Here is a 20,225-nt window from a genome sequence, read left to right on the forward strand (position 1 = left end):
AACAGTTACAACGGTGAGTAACCGTCTTTTCTTCTTCGAGTGATTGCTCCTATGCATTCCATGTAGGTGACTCCCAAGCCTTACCAAGGCGGTGGGGTCGGAGTGAGACGTGGCAGAGTGCAAGACTGCGGAGCCGAAGGCTGCATCGTCTCTGGATTGCTGCACCAACGCGTAGTGGGAGGCGAAGGTGTGGACAGAGGACCAGGTGGCCGCTCTACAGATGTCCTGAATGGGGACATGGGCCAGGAAGGCGGCAGACGAGGCGTGCGCTCTCGTGGAGTGAGCGGTAAGACGGTCAGCTGGCACCCCCGCCAGCTCATAGCAAGTTCTGATGCATGCGGTGACCCATGAGGAAATCCTCTGAGAGGAGACCGGCTTGCCTTTCATACGTTCTGCAACCGCTATGAACAGTTGTGGCGAACGCCGGAAGGATTTTGTCCGGTGTATGTAGAACGCAAGGGCCCTGCGGACATCCAGGGTGTGCAGCTGTTGATCCCGACTCGAGGCATGAGGCTTCGGGAAAAAAACGGGAAGGAAAATGTCCTGATTTACATGGAAGGCTGACACCACCTTAGGGAGGAAGGCCGGGTGAGGCCGAAGCTGGACCTTGTCCGCATGAAAGATGGTGTACAGAGGACCGGCCGTCAGGGCCTGGAGCTCGGAAACTCACCTTGCTGAGGTTATTGCGATGAGAAAAGCTGTTTTCCACGACAGGTGGAGCAATGAACACGCAGCCATGGGCTCAAAGGGGGGTCCCATGAGCCTGCCCAAGACCAGATTCAGGTCCCAGGGCGGAGTCGGGGCCCGCACTGGCGGGAACAAACGCTCAAGACCCTTGAGGAAGCGGGAAACCGTAGGATCGGAGAAGATGGATCGGTGACCGACGAGTGGCCTGAAGGCCGATATCGCTGCCAGGTGCACCTTTAACGATGAGACCATCAGACCCTGTTCTTTAAGCGACCAGAGGTAGTCCAGTATCGTTGGGATAGGGACGACGAATGGATTCAGATCTTTCTGGTCGCACCATATGGCGAAGCGCTTCCATTTGGAGAGGTAGGTCAAGCGAGTGGAGGGCTTTCTGCTCTCCAGCAGGACCCGCTGGACCGCCGCCGAACAGGTCCGCTCCGCGCGGGTCAACCACTCAGGTACCAGGCTGTCAGATGGAGGGACTGCAGGTCCGGGTGGCGGAGCCTGCCGAAGTCCTGCGTTATCAGGTCCGGCCATAAGGGCAGAGGGATGGGATCTCGTACCGATAGCTCGAGCAGCAGAGTGTACCAGTGCTGTCTCGGCCAGGCCGGAGCGACGAGTATGAGGCGGGCTCTGTCCCTCCGAAGCTTGAGAAGCACCCGATGTACGAGCGGGAACGGAGGGAAGGCATACAGTAGGTGACCCGTCCAGGGGTAGAGGAATGCGTCCGACAGGGAGCCCGGGGCGCGACCCTGGAGCGAGCAGAACTGGTGGCACTTCCTGTTCTCTCTGGAGGCGAACAGGTCTATCCGGGGAAACCCCCACCTCCGGAAAATCGTGTGAACCACATCTGGGCGGAGGGACCACTCGTGGGACAGGAACGACCTGCTCAGACGGTCGGCCAGCGTGTTCTGCACCCCTGGAAGATAGGACGCCACTAGGTGAATGGAGTGGGCTATGCAGAAGTCCCACAGTAGCATCGCCTCCGTGCACAGCGGAGAAGATCGGGCTCCACCCTGCTTGTTGACATAAAACATCGCCGTTGTGTTGTCCGTCAACACCGTGATGCAACGCCCCTGGAGACTGGGGCAAAAGGCTTGACAGGCGAGGCGAATCGCTCGGAGCTCTCTGACATTGATATGGAGGGAGAGCTCTCGGGGCGACCAGAGGCCTTGGGTGTGCAGGTTGGCTAGGTGCGCTCCCCACCCCAGCTCTGACGCATCCGTGGTCAGAGTGGCCGATGGTTGAAGAGGGCGGAAAGAGACTCCGGCACACACGACTGCTGGGTCCAGCCACCAAGTGAGGGAAGCGAGTGCAGGCTTCGTGGGCGTGACCACCATATCGATGGAGTCGCGGTGGGGCCGGTACACTGACGCGAGCCAAATTTGAAATGGGCGAAGGTGCAACCTCGCGTACTGAGTGACGAACGTACACGACGCCATGTGGCCTAGAAGGCGGAGGCAGGAACGCACTGTTGTCCGTGGGAAAGCTTGTAGGTCTCGAACTAGAGAGACCAGAGACTGATGCCGAGGTTGGGGCAGGCAGGCCCTGGCCAAATTGGAATCCAGGACCGCACCGATGAACTCCACTCTTTGCGAAGGGGTCAACATCGACTTCTCGTCATTTATCATGAGCCCTAGACGCTGAAACAGGGCTAGGACCGTGGCCATGTGGGACGCCACCAGTTGGCGGGATGGTCCTCGGACTAGCCAGTCGTCGAGATAGGGGTAGACATGTATCCGACGACAGCGGATGGCCGCGGCCACCACTGCCATGCACTTGGTGAATACCCTCGGCGCTGTAGAGAGGCCGAAAGGCAGCACTGTGAATTGGTAGTGCGTATTGTTGACAACGAAGCGCAGGTAACGCCGATGAGGAGGGTAAATGGCGACATGAAAATACGCGTCCTTCATGTCGAGGGCGGCAAACCAGTCTCCCGGATCCAGGGAGGGAATGATAGTCCCCAGGGTTACCATGCGAAACTTGAGCTTGATAAGGTATTTGTTGAGCTCTCGGAGGTCGAGTATGGGTCGTAGGCCTCCCTTCGCCTTGGGGATTAAGAAATATCGGGAGTAAAATCCCCTGCCTCGCATATCGCTCGGCACCTCCTCTATAGCACCCAATCTCAGCAGAGACTCGACCTCTTGTAGGAGGACTTGCTCATGAGAGGGGTCCCTGAAGAGGGACGGGGTGGATGGGTGGGAGGGTGGGGGCGAAACAAACTGAAGATGGTAACCAGACTCTACCGTGCGTAGCACCCAGTTGTCCGATGTAATCTGGGACCACGCCGGGAGGAAGTGGGAAAGACGATTGAAAAATAACGGGGAAGGATCCAGAGGAGAGACTGATGGGCCGTCCTCGGGCGTCCCATCAAAACGCCTGCTTCGGCCCTTGGGGGGCCTTGGAAGGCGCCTGGGACTGGTTACGCCGATTGCCCGATGGCCTACAGCGGTTTAGTCTGCCCCTGCGTGTATTATCCGGCCGAGACCTGGACTGATTGAACGGCCGAAAGGGCTGCTGCCTGAAAGGCCTCCGTTGTGTCGCAGGCGTATGCATGCCTAGCGTACGGATGGCAATGCGCCCATCCTTAAGGGTCTGTATCCTGGAGTCCGTTTTCTCCGAGAATAAGCCCTTGGTATCGAAGGGCAAGTCTTGCAGAGTATACTGGACCTCTGGCGGCAAGGTGGACGATTGCAGCCAGGAGATCCTTCTCATTGTCACTCCCGATGCCAAGGTCCTGGCTCCGGAGTCTGCAGAGTCCAGTGAGCCCTGAATGGAGGACCTGGTAGCTTTCTTGCCCTCTTCCAGCAAAGCTGAGAACTCCTGCCTGGAGGATGTTGGAACCAACTCCGTAAATTTAGAGAGGGCAACGAAGTTATCGTAAGCATAGCGGGCCAGGAGAACCAACTGATTTGCTATGCGTAGTTGGAGGCCGCCAGCCGAATATACCTTCCGGCCCAACAGGTCCATCCTGCGCGCGTCTTTAGACTTAGGAGCCGGCGCAGGTTGCACATTTCGCTCCCTGTCATTCACCGACTGTACCACTAGGGAGTCCGGGGTCGGGTGGGTGTACAGGTACTCGTACCCAGTCGGGGGTACCGAATACTTCCGCTCCACTCCACGGGCAGTGGGAGGGATGGACGCCGGGGACTGCCAAAGTGTGGTGGCATTTTTCTGGATCGTCCGAACAAACGGTAGGGCCACTCGCATGGGGGCCTCCGTTCCGACCACATTAGTGATCGGGTCCTCGTCCTCGATGACCTCCGCTACCGGAAGGTTAACTGCTTGTGCCACCCGACGAAGGAGGTCCTGATGGGCACGTAAGTCAATCGGTGGGGGATCGGATGACGAAGATCCCGCCACCGCCTCGTCGGGCGAGGAAGACGAGGACTGGGCCTGACCAATAGGCAGAGGCTGAGGCTCGTCCATGGGGTGTGAGGTCGCCGTCTCCACGGGATGTTCCGTCTGCACCGGCGGCGGTGGAACCTCAACCGGAGGCGATGGAGGGGGCCTGCTGACGGTGGCTTCCGGCACCCCATGGTCAGAAGGCCCCTGTCGCGGGAGGAAGGGGGCGCCTTGAGCCTCGTGACCCGCCCAGGGGGTCCAGAAACCCCATTGCTGGGGACCCAGGTCTTGTCCTTGTGGGTCCGCGCGGTAATCTGCACCGCTGCCGTCGTGTGAAGCGACCGACGGTTGGCGGGAAGGCCACGGGGGGGCAGAGGCGCTCAGAGACTGCGCCGTCGATGCCACCAGTCTGTCCATGGACGGTGCCGTGTACCGGTGCCGATCGTCTCGGTGCCGGGAGCGGGACCTTCGACCGCGAGAGTAGCGGGAGGTCGACCGCGATCTCGATCGTCGTCGACGGGAGCGGCTTCGAGAATGGCGTCGGGAGCGGTGCCGGGATCCGGACCTCCCTCGGTGCCGACGGTCCGGAGAGCGGGACCGGGACCTGGAACGCCTCCGGGAGTACGACCGGTACCGCGATGAGGAGCGGTACCGGGACTGCGACCGGCGCCGAGAAGGAGAGCGGTACCGTGATGGAGACCGGTGCCGTGACCTTGAATGGCGGGAAGGTGACCGTCTCCGGGATCGGGATCGGGACCTGGATCGCCTCCTATCCCGTTTGTCAGGGGTGGCTGGTCGTACCATGGCCAGTTTACCCACTGACGGAACAGCCCGCACCGGCGGTGCCGGGGGCCGGAGGCTCGGTGCCTCTGTTAGCTCTATGAGCTCCCTCGCCGTCGAGAACGTCTCGGGCGTGGACGGGAGCGGCAGCTCGACCACGGCTTGCACCGGGGAGCGCGGGGGTACCGGACTCGACGGCCCAGCCGGTGCCGGAGTCGACGGTACCGCGGACGGTCCGTGCGCTGTCACGGACGGTGCCGAAGGCGCCGCTGCTGGCTGCTGGACCGATGGTCTCGGCGTAGCAGTCTCTACAGCCTTGGGCTTAGGCTTCCGTTTCCCAGATGGTTAATGGGAACGGTGCCGGGGCTTCGGTGCTGGCTGCTTCTTAACAGTCTCGGTACCGGACCGGCCGGGGACCGCTGGAGCACTCCGCACCGAGGACGACGCCGGAGCCGGAGGAGTCGGCACCGCAGGGGTAAGCGCCGACTCCATAAGGAGCTGCCGCAACCTAATGTCCCGCTCCTTTTTAGTTCGCGGCTTGAACGACCTGCAAATGAGGCACTTGTCTGGTCGATGTCCCTCGCCGAGACAACGAAGGCAGGCGTTGTGGGGGTCCCCAACGGGCATATGCCGCTGGCAAGCCGCACAGGGCTTGAATCCCGGTGTCTTGGGCATACGCCCGCACCGGACGGGAAAAGAGGGGCTAAGCCCCCCTAATTCCCCCTAATCTAACTACTAACTACTCAACTAACTCAGTTTAACAACTAACTATATACACTAAATACAAACTAGAACCAAGGTGAGCTAGGTAAGTGGAGGACAACAAGCACTCCACAGTTCCAACTGCCGTCACGGGCGGGAAGAAGGAACTGAGGAGCGGACGGGCCAGCTGGGGTATATAACTAGCGCCATAGCGGTGCCACTCCAGGGGGCGCCCAGCCGGCCCGCCGGTGTTGCTAGGCTAAAAATGTTCCGAAGAGCCGTGCACGCGCGGCGCGCACACCTACATAGAATGCATAGGAGCAATCACTCGAAGAAGAAAAGTGTGTTGCCAGTTATTACAATCACTGAGAATTCCTTTCTTTGGTATCTTCACTATAACCCCACTAGTCCACTCATCAGGCACTTTTCCCCTTTCCCAGACTGATGTAAATAGAGGGGCCAGGATAGATGCTGCTAATTTAGGATTTACCTTGAACAATTCTGCATTCAAGTTGTCCTTGCCATGGGCGTTCCCATTTTTTAAGGATTTGATGGCTCAAATGATCTCTTCCTTAGTTGGGGTGTCTGTGTTGATATCAAGATCTTCTTCTGCCTCCTGGATGTTTACTTCCTCTTTAGGTGACTCCCTGTTCAGCAATTCTTTGAAAAGCTCTGTCCAGCGCATTTCTTGTTCTTTTTCGGTAGTTAGTAGGTGGCCTTGTTTGTTCCTGATGAGAATGTTTGCTGGTGTCTGCCATTTACCACTGACAAGCCGTGTCATTTTGTAGATGGTTCCTAGTTCACCACGAGCAGCTGCATCCTCTGCTTGTGTTGCCCGATTATCAATATAATGCTGTTTGTCTGCTCTCACAAGGCGTTTGACCTCCTGGTGTGCCTTGCTATACTGCTCGTGGTATTTGTCCTTTAGCTTCTGGGATTTTGTGTCTACAACTTTTTTCTTCAGGGCTCTTCTGGTTGCTATAGTGTTCCATGTGCTGGGTGTAATCCACTCCTTCCTTCCCTTCTGCCTGTAGCCTAGACAGGCTTCACGGCTCTGTTTATAAACGGCTGTTACTTTGTCCCACTACTTGTTAAACTCCTTAAGAAGAAGGGGAATTTCTATGGATGGAAAGCACTAGCTGGGAGAGAGCTTTATGAAGGTGGGGGATTACCAATGGGGTCACCAAGAAACGAAGAGGTCAAAGGACTTGCCTGACATTACACAGCACGTTGGGGGCGGTCAGGAATCAAGCCTAGGTTTCCTGATTGTTAGCTCTGTGCTACCACCACTACAACGCAATCGCCTCCTGAACAGGTTGCACTTTTTAAAAAGAAGCGCCGAATAAATAATAAAAACCGAACCAGAGCGCTGCACCTTGAAAGCTGGCACAGACGCAGCTCTCAGTGAAGAGCTAAGTGTGAAAAAAAGGAACGTTATTAATATTTGAAAATGCTGCGTGGAGCTGGAATAGTGGGAAATGTCTACATTGTAATTGTACACGTCCCAGCTGAGATGTCTGTGCACACAGCTCTGGGGGCTGGTCTGCATGGGGAATTCACCAGCATACCTAGAGCGGTACAGTTATACTGGTCTAACTTCCCACATGGACACAGTTATTCTGAAGAAGACAGTGTCTTTCTCCAGATGAATTTACATCACTTTCAGAGTGACATAAAATAACCTGGAAAAGCACTTTTCCTCTGGCATAAGTGTCCTCATGGGGAGTTAGAGGGATAGAACTACAGGTGACAAGCAGTACAATTATACTAGGGAATGCCCCCATGTAGACAAGCCCTGAGGTGCATCTCTGAAACCAAGATTAAAAGACATCTCTTGGCTCGAGCCTTCTCCTGGCCTTCACATCCGGCCAGGCCCTCAAAGCCCTCTTGCCTCCTCACACCTAAGGTCGTATTTTTCAAATGAGGGACTTTTGACCATTTTAAGTCTCCTATGTGGTAGGACTCTACATCCCAGAACACGCTGGTTTAAGGATTATGGGAAATTAATGGGCAAGGATTGACTCCTTCTGCCATTCGTTTCCCTAACCCACTCCCTGGCTGGCACTGGATCCCACGGCTGAAGCCCTATAAGCAAGAACTATGCTTGTTAATACTGCCCCAGTGCCTCTGTGAAGCACATGTACAAGCAGAACGCTGAGATGCTGCGAGTCTTTCTCCTCCTCCTTCCTGCTCCCTGCCCCTCTTTCTAAAAGAGGGAAATGCAATGCTAAAACCCAATGGAACCCCACTGACGTACAGGTCAAACAGGGAATGTAAGGTTCTTACAGTCATATCCATCCACCACACTTCACACATGAGAGATCTTTCTTTTCTTTGGATCAGTATAACAATAAAAAGGGGGCACCTGCCCAGGACTGAAGGTGCTGTTGTCCCACATGACAGAAGTAAATACAAACTGCCAGCAGGGCAAAACCTGCCCCTTCCTCATGGGCAATCTAACAACTCCATCCAAAGCCACCCTCCACAACACTGCATCAAGAAATGTGCCTTGCAGAGCGTTCTCTACCACCAGCCTCCCCTCTTTAAAAGCGTGAGGGGATCCCAGCTCCAGCACCTCTGCTGAGCACAACTGTGCCACACTTTCAAATAGGGAAGGGACACATTCAATAATCTCAGTGTTAATGGAAAATCCAGTGTATGTGGGGTCAGTTACTGTTAAAAGGAGAAACATGGCCAGAGCCCTAGCCAGTGTAGGTCAGTGTCACCCCGCTGACTTCAGTGAAATGAGGCCAGTTTACAATAACGCAGGATCTGGTCCCCCAGCTTTTCCTGTTACCAAATTTGTACATTGTAAGTGTTACCCCACTGAATCGGCAATGGAGACCCAGCACAGCAGCAGCCTGCTCCTCAGGGTTGGTCAATGGGACATCCCAGACACCCTGGCAGTCATGGATGGAACAGGAGGGACTTCGGAAGTCGCTATGTTTCATAACTAGGGCTAACTTACAGAAAATGCTGCTCCTGGCAGGCCGGACTCCTCTGCCCTGATTCACAAGGTGATGGTAGGTTAATTCCTACCAGCTGATTCCTTTCAGATATAGGCCAAAGTAGGCAGAATGGTCTAGTGGTTCCAACACAGGCCTGGGGGGCAGGAGAGCCAGGCTCCACTCCCAGCTCTGCGGCTGACGGGCTGCATGACCTTGGGTGACCCCCTCCCCTACCTCTGCCTCAGTTTCCCCAACAGGACAACAGGGATGACAACTCCCACATCCCACTCTCAGGGGAAGTGTTCACCAGTGTGTGGTATGGGGCAGAAAGGCTTGCTAGCAACAGGCCTGAGCCCAGTCACCCAACTCCGCCCCCGTCCAAGGAGAGAGGGTCTCTTTTCTCCCTGCCAGCCCACGACCATCACCACAGGGCGCGTCTTCAGTTCCAATCTCCTGCCCGGACAGGAAGCAGGAGGAGAGAAAGGAGATTGCCTGCAACCAGTCTGACCTGGAGGGATTTAATCTCTATGTGGGGCGGGGGTGTTTGCCCCATTACCCAGCATGCCCCAGGGGGGCTGATCTTTCTGTGCATGTGGGTGGGTGTCTGTCCCCATTACCCAGCCTGCCCTGGGGGGAGGGGCTGATCTGTCTGCGGGGGGGTCTGTCCCCATTACCCAGCCTGCCCCGGGGGGAGGAGCTGATCTCTCTGCAGGGGGGGGTCTGTCCCCATTACCCAGCGTGCCCCGAGGGGGGCTGATCTCTCTGCTGGGGGGGGGTCTGTTCCCATTACCCAGCCTGCCCCGGGGGGAAGGCTGATCTCTCTGCGGGGGGGGGTCGGGGGTCTGTCCCCATTACCCAGTGTGCCCCGAGGGGGGCTGATCTCTCTGCTGGGGGGGGTCTGTCCCCCTTACCCAGCCTGCCCCGGGGGGGGCTGATCTCTCTGCGGGGGGGGGGTCTGTCCCCCTTACCCAGCCTGCCCCGGGGGGAGGGGCTGATCTCTCTGCGGGGGGGGGGGGTCTGTCCCCATTACCCAGCGTGCCCCGGGGGGAGGGGCTGATCTCTCTGCTGGGGGGGTCTGTCCCCCTTACCCAGCCTGCCCCGAGGGGGGCTGATCTCTCTGCTGGGGGGGGGGTCTGTCCCCATTACCCAGCCTGCCCCGGGGGGGGAGCCGAGACCCCTCCCACTCCCCTCAGTTGCCCGGGATCCCGTCCCCCCCGGCAGCCAGGGCCCGGCTCTTACCCTCCCCCACCAGGAGGATGCGCACGTCTCGCTTCATCGCCGCCGCCGCCTCCTCTCCCGCGCCGGGGGTCTCAGGCCGCGGCGCTGCCCCTCCCCCCTCAGCCTGCCGCCCTCTCGAGTCCCGGCCCCACTTCCGGCCTCACCGCAGAGCACGTGGGCCGGGGACGTGAGGCACGAGCGTCGCTCGCGGAGCCACTGTGGGGGCCGGGGCCGGCAGCGCCGCCGTGCGGCCAGTCGGGGCACGGCAGCACCTACCCGCCCGGCGCACAGCGAGGGACAGGCCGGGGGAGGCGGCCGCTCTCTCCCGGGGTGGGAGGAGGTCGGGGCTTGGCTTATCTAGGGCCCGCAGTCAGTGGGTGGTGGGAGAAGGGTACCATGGGGCAGGGCGCCCTGCGGCCCAGCCCCCGCTTCTCAGGCCGGCTCGGGGTGGGAGGTGGTGCAGCCCCTGGCTTGAGCATCTACATGCAGCCCCTGGTTAGGAAGTGAACCCTGGGACCCAACCTGGGCCCGAGTCCAGCCCCCCGAGCCCAGAGTACCTAGCGCCCTCCCAAAATGGGGTTGCTCTAGCCCCATGTTCAGGATGCACTGTCGGAAAATTTGACGGCCACCCGCCCACCCAACTTGGTTGTCCCGAGGACAGAGAAAGTCAGCCTGGGGGTGGATTCCCAGAGCACACGTCCACTGGGGCTGCATTTACACTGCCGAACAGTAGGACCTGAACTTGAATCCTGGCCTTGACTCAGGCTCAGACCCTCCAGCCCCTGGGGTTCTGGGACCTTGAGTCTGAGCCCTGGGCTAACACAATTTGTGAGCAGATGGAAGGAGGGTTAGGCTCGAGCCTGAGTTCGAACCCTGGGCAACCCAACCACCTCTTTCACACACAACCTGGTCCACAATGGCGAGAGGGCCAGCATGCTTCTGTCCTAGCCCCTAGATCAGGGGTGGGCAAACTTTTTGGCTCGAGGGCCACGTGGGGGAATAGAAATTGTATGGCAGGCCATGAATGCTCACAAAATTGGGGTTGGGGTGTGTGAGGGGGTGCGGGCTCTGGGGCTGAGGAGTTTGGGGTGCAGGAGGGTGCTCTGGGCTGGGCCCGAGGGGTTCGGAGGGGGGGAGGGGGATCGAGGTGCAGGTTCCAGCTGGGGGTGCAGGCTCTCAGGTGGGGCTGGGGATGAGAGTTTTGGGGTGCAAGAGGGTGCTCCGGGCTGGGATTGAGGGGTTTGGAGAGGGGGAGGGGCATCAGGACTGCAGCAGGGTGTTGGGGTGTGGGGAGAGGCTCAGGGGGTGCAGGCTCTGAGCGGGGCTTACCTCAAGCGGCTCCCAGAAGCAGTAGCGTGTCTGTTCTCTGGCTCCTATGTGGAGGCGCAGCCCAGGCGGCTCTGCACGCTGCCTCATCCGCAGACACCGCCCATGCAGCTCCCATTGGCATGCGTAGATGGAGCAGGACCATGCCATGGCTTCCGGGAGCCTTATGATGTGGCCCCCGACCAGAGCAGCGGAGCGGGGCCAAGCTGCATGGCCCGGCTGCCCTGGATGAAGTGCCGGAATGGGGCCAAGCCGTGTGGTCCGGCCCCCGACCCAGCACCCCGGCTGGAGCAGGGCCGAGCCGCGTGGTGCGGCTTGCGGGTCAGCTTAAAACGGCCGGTGGGCCAGATCCAGCCCATGGGCCATAGTTTGCCCTCCCCTGCCCTAGATACAGCTCTCAGTAGACAATGCTCTGTCCTAATCCAAAACGCTTGGGTTGGGTGCAGATAACAGGAATCTCAGGTTCCTGCATGCAAGGGTCTCCTGCATGCAGAGAGGGATGGCACATTGCAAGCTAAAACATCCTGATGCTGCAGTCAACCACTCGGTGCATAATTGGACCAATGCAAATTAAGAACAACTCTCAGAACCCTGGGATGTTGCCAATGCAATCCTCTCCGTGTTACACAGTTGCTAAAATTTGAGCCCATTTTGCAGTCATAAACTGATGAACTCCACCATCCCATACACCCTAACCCCATCATTACCTACTTGTCCCACATGCCTGTTTTGCAGTGTTTGCAGTCCACCCTAATGGAAAACTGCAGAAAGGAGAACACACCCACAATTGGTTTAACTACTTTAGAATTTCTGCTGTTAAAACATGCAGCAACTACACACACAGACCCGAGTGGCGCTCTCTTAAAGAGAGAATGAAGGTTTTCCTGGTAGGGCAGCTCGGCCCCTTAGAATAGTTGCTTGGTTTTAACACCATATTTCCTTTGCCAGTACACATACTCCTGATCCATCAGCTCATGTCGGTGTCAGCAGATTGTCCCTTCTCATTGCCAGGTTATAGCAAAGCTATGGTTGCCACTGGTCAGGTATGTAAGATTTGCCATGCTGCAACAAACCAGCAGTTCTTCTATTTGAACATCCCACCTCTGACAGCATCCAGTGTTGGGTGTGGACTCCACGTTCACCCACTAAATACACTTGCCTGTACACGACTCAAATCTGGTAGGTGGCAGGGGTGCTCTTGATCACAGCTGTTGATCAACATGCAGCCTGAAACATTAAGCCTGATTGATTAAGATTAGGTTTCAAGACATACATGGCATGTTGTGCAGTCAGAAGACAGCCTTCTAGTTTCTACCCTGACATCCCAAAGCAGGACAGTAGCTCCTCCCCTGAAACCAAGGAGGTTCATCATATAACTGGAGTTTCAGACAGGCACCATTTGTCTTAGAAGTGCCTTGATGTGCTCATCATGCCACTTTCTCCCTCCTAGCTGGTGCTCCTGCTGCCTCTCTAAAACTCCCCGTTTCCAGAATGACACAGCAGAAGTTTGAAGCTGGGGCTATTTTCTATCGTGCATGTATGGTTTGTAGCAGCAAGATGATCTCCTCAAACACTGCAACACCAATATCACTGATCCAGTAATGATCCAGGAGGTCCAATTGTGTATCTGCTCCATGCTCAGAACTCCCTTTGCCTTCAGAGCTGCATTGCAGAATCTGGCCCAAGGGAGTAAGTGCAGAGAAGAGCACAGTGGACCACTAAAGAGGAGTATTACTGTCTAGTGTTCTCAGCACTCCTCAGTCACCACTTGTATGATTTAAAAACAACTCAGCCAGCTAAACATGCCTTGCACCAAAGCAGGAGCCTTTGGGCCAGATTCTGATCTCAGTTACAGCAGTGCAACTCCAGAGACAATAAAGTTACTCTGTATTAACTCTGGTGAAACAGAGCAGCATTGTAATGCAGAATTATAGCTCATTCAGCTAATTTCTTCAGGTAAGTGACACAATTATGCCTCCTGTCAATGCACGAAGCAACAGAATTTAGACTTAACATCCAAGACTGCAGCTGCAAAGGAGCAGCGAGAGAGAATGACAGAGACTCTACTTCATTAGATTTGAATCTGGGAAAGGGTTCTCCCTAGTTCAGTTCCTCGCTGTGGTGCGAAAGGCATATCTGCAGGCAGACTGAATGGGCACCCTTTTTGGAATAAGTTCTACATTGTCACACGCAGATCCGACTAGAAATGCTACTGACAAAGAAACTAGGGTGAACCAACCAGACAGAAAATCAACCCAACACTTTTATTTAAGAACTATACAGCTTATAAAAACCAATACAAAACTCTTCCCAATAAAAATTGATGCTATGTTACATACAAAATGACACCCGGAGCCACTGGGTCCTGATAATTTACAAATAAAAATGCCACGTGTCTGCATCAGGTGGGGCACACCAGACTCCCGCCCACAGAGAGCCTAGGAATGAAAACCCTGAAGGAGCATGAAAACAGAAAGAGGTCAAGGTACAGCCATCTCTTTCATGAGCATGTGCGGTGTTTTCTTTTGCAAGGGATGTTAGTGTGAGTGAAAGACGCTGGCTTGACAGCCCTGGAAATTGTCCTCCATTTAACCACAGAACACAGCACAGGCAGTGGCAGAAAAAGCTTCCCTTCCCTGACACTGCAGTGTTCCTTAGTCCTGACCTGGTGGACCACTCCTAGTGGAGGAGAGAGGAATCCAGTCTTCTTTCCCCATTCAATTCTCAGCCTCTGCTTAGACTGCCAAGAAGGTACCAACTGTGAGGGTGCCCTTTCTGATTTGGATACTGTCCACTAAGACCCCAAATTCATTTCACATCCTGTAAGTCAGGTTGCATGTTAAAGCAGAATTAGATTTATGATTAAATACCGGCCAACCCCAGTTTCTGGTTAGTTTGGGTGCTGTGCCTTGTGAACTGGAACACAATGGCTGGTAGAGACTGAAAGGGGATTACTACCCAGCAGTGACTGAGGATTGCAAGGGTCTGGATCAGATTTATTCAGTTGCTAACAGCCCGAGACAGATGGAAACATTTCTCTTCTCACGTTATCTTCCTCGATTCATGCCGGAGTAAAACAGTTGTTTAGAAAACCTCTCTCAACTCTGGGAGGAGCCAAGCTGGCTCAGTTCATGTGCTCGTTATCTCCCACACCAGGATTTCATTGTAGGAAGCCGTGAAGAGGCGTTTGCCCGAAGGGGTGAATCTGCAGAGGTGAACGGAGTCATCGTGCCCCACAAAGTCTTGTTCTGTTCTCGTCGTACAGTCAATCAGCCTCAGTACACGCTCTGTGGAGCAAACACAGCCACATCCCAGACTCAGAAACTGACCCACACCCTTTGGCACATAGAAAAGCCAACACTTCTGGGATGCTACTTGCTATATCAGAGTCCCCTTGCAGCCCTCTCCAGTTTTAGAAGTAAAGTACATTCCGTTTTGTGAAGGGCATGACAGCAATGGAGAGCAAATCTCTCTATTTGCATAACAGACACAGAAACGGGGCAACCTCTCTTACAATGATCCCCTGCTGCTGGTCACATGTCTCGTCTAGGAGCGAGAGGGGCCACCTCTAAGGATAATTCAATCTCCATGTTTATTCATTAGAGACTGGAATCCTTGCTGGCAACTAGAGCCAACCACAACTGTGGTTTTTGTGCTGTGTGCTCTTGTCTGAGAGGAATTGAAACGACACAGCTTTTCTCTCCCACAAGCCACCCTGCTCCTTTCACTGGGGTCAAACATACATAGGTCACTGCTGTTCTGGCCAGGATTGGAATCGGTCACCTTGATGGGAAAGGGAAAGAGATTCTTTCACAATTCCATGGACCAATCTCCCTCCTTGTGAGGACTTAGGGTTCAAGAACTGCAGAGCTGAGTCACTTTCCCTGCACCCATGGATGTGCATAAAGACACACAGATGGGTGCCTCTCGTTCCCTAGCTCTATACTAGAAACAGCAATGCTGGTGGAATGGGGGAGCCAGCGGGATTAAGAGTTGAAGGCAGTTTCTTTGTGCCCAAGGTCCTCTAATAAAGTAAAAGCTCCCACCCTCGTCTGTTTTATTCTGTTAAGCTGTTTACTGATAATTACCATCTTGCCCTGAGTTTGTAGGGAAACCTTCCCCCACACACTGAAACTGCTCCTTGATTAGCTGAGAGATGTGGAAGGGTTGCTAACAGAAGCAAGCTGGCAATTAGTGGCTGGTAATCAGTATGAGGGGGTGTGACAATGGCAGTGCCATGCTGTTTGTCAGACTGTCAGGCCACAGAACATACGCTGCAGAACATGCACTTAGAGATATTGCGTCATTTAGAGCTTTCCTGGCAAACTTAGAGACAAGGAGACAATTTAATGAAGTGTTCTCAACGAGGAGGACATAAATGCATAAATTTTAAAGTCAGAAGGGACCAATATGCTCATCTAGCCCAACCTCCTGCATAATATAGGGCAGAAAACCTCAGCCAGTGATTCCTGCATCTAGCTCATAATTTCTGTTTGAGCTAGAGCAGCGGTTCTCAAACTGTGGGTTGGGACCCCAAAGTGGGTCCCGACCCCATTTTAATGGGGTTGCCAGGACTGGCTTAGACTTGCTGGAGCCCAGGGCTGAAGCCCGAGTCCCACCACCTGGTGCTGAAGCTGAAGCCTGAGGGCTTCAGCCCTGGGCATCGGGGCTTAGGTTACAGGCCCCCTGGCTGGGACTGCAGCGCTCTGGCTTTGGGCCATAGGGCTCATGCTTGGGCTTTGGCCCCCCCACGTGAGGTGGTAGGGCTCAGGCGTGGGTCCCTGTCCTGGGGTCATGTAGTAATTTTTGTTGTCAGAAGGGGGTTGCGGTGCAATGAAGTTGGAGAACCTGATCTGTTTCACAAAGACACCCAGTCTTCATTTAGAGAGATGGAAAATCCACCACATCCCTCAGTAAGTTGTTCCAGTGGTTAATTACCTGCACTGTAAACAAAATGGTGTTTTATTTCTAGTCTGAATTTGTCTAACTTCAGCTTTCAACCATGGGATCTCATGATGCCTTTTTCTGCCAGATCAAAGCACATCCTGCTCATGGAGATGGAGGAAACTCCCTGCATCCCACAGGCAGTACCTCCACATAAAGAAGCGGGGTTTTTTGGTTGCTAACTAAGAAGAAAGACTTGGCTGTTCATGCAGAGATGGGGAATGGGAGACAACCCCAGAATCACAGGTGAACTGGTGCAGCCACCACTAGCAGTATGCCAGGAAGGAGGGGATCCATGTGTGGCAGTGTTTGACTTAAGCATGTCCTCTGGACACTTACCATTGAAGCCCACAGCCAGGAAGTGCGCTGCTGGAGACAGGCTCAGCGACGTGGCAAAGTGCGACAAGGGGATCTTCTCGACTACCTGCATGAAAGCAAGAGAAACATTGACACCAGTTCTTCTAAATGATTGTGCAGCAGAATAGAGCCGTTAACTGACACTCTGCTGGAGGCCAGCTGACAGACGGTCACCAGCATTGACAGCTGCACAGCCCCTCTGAGCTCAGAAGCTGCCAAGCTCTTCATTTCCAGAGCAGTCTTAAGAGTTTCAAGCTTGTCTCTTTCACCAACAGAAACTGGTCCAATAAAAGATGTTACCTCTGAGAATATTAATGTTCACGAAAGCAAAAAACAGAGCAGTGGCAGCAGCCAGGTGCTTTGCAAGCTTCACGCATGCAGCTCTATCTTGAGCCTCAGCACCCCCGGCTATTCACAGGTGACTGTTGTCAGACTTAAAGAGGTTTGTGGGAATGAAAAGCCGTACCATTAACTGTCTGTTAGGTGGAATCTACCATCCCCAACCCTACCACACACATGTATCATGTTTCATTCTATTTCAACTGCTTGACTGCTGGCCCACATCAGTTACACTGGGTGCTGCTCTGTATATCGGGGTGCCACAGAGAATACCGACACTCCAGCATCTGGCTATCTTTCACTGCAGCATTCCCATGCTACATCTGTTTGACCTTTAGGTTTCCAACGCCATGAGGAGCACCACATTATCCTCTGTATTATTTTTGTTGTGTGTCACTCGCCATGAGCTAAAGCTGGACTCAGTGACCAGGATGAATGCCACAGTTTTCCAATATCAGCACAGAGGAGTTTGTAGTAATTTGTAACTCCTCTCGGGAACTTGCCTCATTGAGGATGGCAGGTTGGAGAGGGAAGACACAGTGTACCTGTTTCTGGCGCAAGCTGTAAAAGAGGATCTCCTTCTGCATCCCAAAGCCTACGTACACCAAAGTACCATTGTCCCAAGGACAGAAAGCCGCCAGGCTAGGAGGGAGACTGCTAGGGGCCTAGGAAGGGAAACAAAAAAGGAGCAGAATTAGCTTATTTCAGCAAGGCCAGGCATGCTGGGAAAAAGAAAGGAGAGTGGTTAGGTGTGTCAGCATTTCCTCTTTGGATCCGTCAGCAGCAGAAGCTTGTGACCCACTGCACTATGCAGTTAATATTGAGGAGGAACCTTCCCTGTTCTTATGCTGCACTCCAACACAGATGTGCTCACTGCTAACGAATGAAGAACAAATGTATATCGACCTGGGAACCTAACATGAGTCTCCGCTGTATGCTGTGGTAGGATCATATGACATAAGCAGGATTTAACATACTGAATACCACCCAGCATCATTTACACTGCTAGGAGCAAATATTGGAGTAAGTCATGGATATGATGGGGTTGTTAATTTCTCAGGGAGTCAAAATAGTTTCAGAAAGATCAAATCCCTGGTACTGGATGCCAATCTAGTTGAAACAATAAAACTCATTCCAATTCATTGTGGTGAGAACTCAGCTGGAGAGCCCATTGCCTGCACAGTGAGTGCGACTACCTCTTTAACATTTGAGGACAAATAGAAAAAACTTTAAATGGCGTCACCGGACTTATTGCTGAATCTGCCAATGCAGTATCTAAGACTGATTAAGCTTAAGGTTGATAATCTGATGAGCCGCTGCTTCATATCAGAAGAGTTACCTACCACTTACATTCTGCCACATACCACTCCACTTCCTGTGCAGTAAGGATCCTCCTCTTCCCCCAAACCCACTTCTTTCCCAAAGCCTTCTTACATCAATCTCCTCACTGTCTCATGTCTCAACTGTTGTCCTAGGTCTTGTATCTAATTTGGGGCAGAAGTTCTGGTCAGGGACCCTGCCTAAGTGTTCTGTGAAGTGCCGTACACTTAGGATGTTCCATGCGAAATTCCTGATCTAGTAGGCTGTAGTAACCTATGTAACCATGAGCCTACTAGATCAGAACACCAATGCTATTTCTGAGCAGCCAAATTAGTTCCCTCTTTGTATACCGACCTTGCTGACTCCTGGTTCATATTCTCAAAAAAATCCTGTCCCTGTGTTTTGTATAGCACAGAGGTACCAACTATTTGCAAATTTAATTTTTTGACTTGAAATGCTTACAAAGCAAATACCCTCTCAGGAATAGTGCAGTGCTGCATTCACATTGCAAATCTACATCTTAAAGAAAGATTCAAAACCACACACTGTTCTGTTTATATACACACAGCTTGGTTGTTAACGGTTCTTAGGTAAACGTTTTGCAAGCAGAAATAGGTAATACTGCATGGGTGTTGGAGGGATCTGCTCTACTCCTGACTTTGGCTGTAATCAGGGGCGGCTCCAGGCCTCAGCACGCCAAGCGCGTGATTGGGGCGGCATGCCACGGGGGGCGCTCTGCCGGTTGCCGGGAGGGCGGCAGGTAGCCAGCCTTCGGCGTGCCACGGGACCAGCGGACCCTCTGCAGGCACGCCTGCGGGAGGTCAACCGGAGCCGTGGGACCGGCGACCGGCAGAGCGCCCCCCGCGGCATGCCGCCGTGCTTGGGGCGGCGAAATGTCTAGAGCCGCCCCTGGCTGTAATGCTGAATATACATATTATATAGTCAGTAAGGTTTAATCTTACCTCTGGGCTTGCAGGAGCTGGGAAGCTTAGCCAATCGATGAGCTCACATTTATCCTTCAGCCAGGCAGAGACCCAGACACTGACACGTCGATCTGAACTTGCAGCCAACCAGAGTTCACCATCTTCAACGCCAAAGTCATGGTACTACAGAATATAAAAGCACAGTTATGATTGTACTGACATAAAGTAATAACACAGCAGAGCTTTCAAATAAAGCTGAACACTAATAGACTGTCACAGTGCAAAAGCTTATCTGCACTAAAATCTTCGAGAGCAGGGGATTAATGACAGAGGATTAATGCATAAGATTTTCCCATCTGGAGAATAGTGCTTAAGTCTATTTTATCACAAGTGAAACAGGCTTAGTGCCTCAGACTGGCACTCAGTAGATGTCCGTACCCATTAAAACGACCCAGCAGTTTGTGGCAAAATTTTCTCTAAGCTCAGGGTTGAAGGAACAGGGTTCCTTCAGATTGTTCGTTGGCGGAGAGTATGTGGCAAGTGATTGTAGCATCTAACTTCACTGTGCTGGCTCTAGCCAGCACTATCATGGTCTCCTTTATAAAAAAGCATCAAATTCCCTCTCCCACTCCATCGGCACAGTTAGTGGTGGATACGTCCTGGTCTTGCAGAAGAACTCCTCAAGTTCTTTGGAGCTTCAAGTGCTACTTTTGGTAGCAAGGGAAAAGCAGCAGGTGATTAGACATTCAGCTCCCCTGGCTGGTGGAAAGCTGAGGACCCACCCACACTGTGTGCATTATACTACTACTGCACCCTATCATGCTTGACTTTACTCTATTGAAGATACTCCTAAACCAGAGGTGGGCAAACTACGGCCCGCAGGACCGTCCTGCCCAGCCCTTGAGCTCCCGGCCAGGGAGGCTAGACCTCCCCTACTGTCCCCCCGCCCCAGCAGCCTCAGCTTGCCATACCGCCAGCGCTCTGGGCGGCGGGGCTGCGAGCTCCTGCTAGGCAGCGTGGCGTCGTGGCTGGCTCCAGCTGGGCGGTGCAGCTGCCAATCCTGCTGCTCTGAGCGGCATGGTAAGGGGGTGGGGAGTCGAGGGGTTGGATAAGGGGCAGGGAGTCCTGGGGGGCAGTCAGGGGACAAGGAGCAGTTGACTGGGGTGGAGCTTCTGGTGGGGGAGCAGAAGGGGATGGGGAACGGGGGGTAGAATAGACGTGAGAGTCCCGGGGGGCCTGTCAGGGGGCGGGAGTGTGGATAGGGGGCAGGGCAGTTAGGGGACAGGGAGCAGGGGAGGGGGTGGATTGGATGGGGGAGGGGTCGCAGGGGGGCGGT

At 54.1% G+C, this 20,225-nt stretch overlaps 2 protein-coding genes across 5 annotated transcripts in view; both read right to left on the reverse strand.

Annotated features, from left to right (window-relative positions):
• The window catches only part of RHOT2 (ras homolog family member T2), a 30,347-nt gene extending 20,513 nt beyond the window's left edge, over positions 1-9,834 (reverse strand). The window contains exon 1 of one of the 2 annotated variants that reach the window (XM_044979647.1): positions 9,702-9,834. In XM_044979647.1, coding sequence (XP_044835582.1) covers positions 9,702-9,738 — 37 coding nt within the window. In that variant the 5' untranslated portion in view covers positions 9,739-9,834. Of the gene's footprint in view, positions 1-8,482; positions 8,935-9,701 lie in introns of those variants that run through there. The other variant, XM_044979648.1, reaches the window with a different exon arrangement.
• A 3,417-nt stretch (positions 9,835-13,251) lies between these two features.
• The window catches only part of WDR90 (WD repeat domain 90), a 49,789-nt gene continuing 42,815 nt past the window's right edge, over positions 13,252-20,225 (reverse strand). For all 3 annotated transcript variants that reach the window (XM_044980746.1, XM_044980745.1, XM_044980747.1), the window contains exons 40-43: positions 18,929-19,072; positions 17,192-17,311; positions 16,290-16,374; positions 13,252-14,293 (exon numbers count right to left, since the gene is read on the reverse strand). In XM_044980746.1, coding sequence (XP_044836681.1) covers positions 14,136-14,293; positions 16,290-16,374; positions 17,192-17,311; positions 18,929-19,072 — 507 coding nt within the window. In that variant the 3' untranslated portion in view covers positions 13,252-14,135. The remainder of the gene's footprint in view (positions 14,294-16,289; positions 16,375-17,191; positions 17,312-18,928; positions 19,073-20,225) is intronic.

Source organism: Mauremys mutica, chromosome 11 (assembly GCF_020497125.1).
Source record: "Mauremys mutica isolate MM-2020 ecotype Southern chromosome 11, ASM2049712v1, whole genome shotgun sequence".
NCBI lineage: Eukaryota > Metazoa > Chordata > Testudines > Geoemydidae > Mauremys > Mauremys mutica.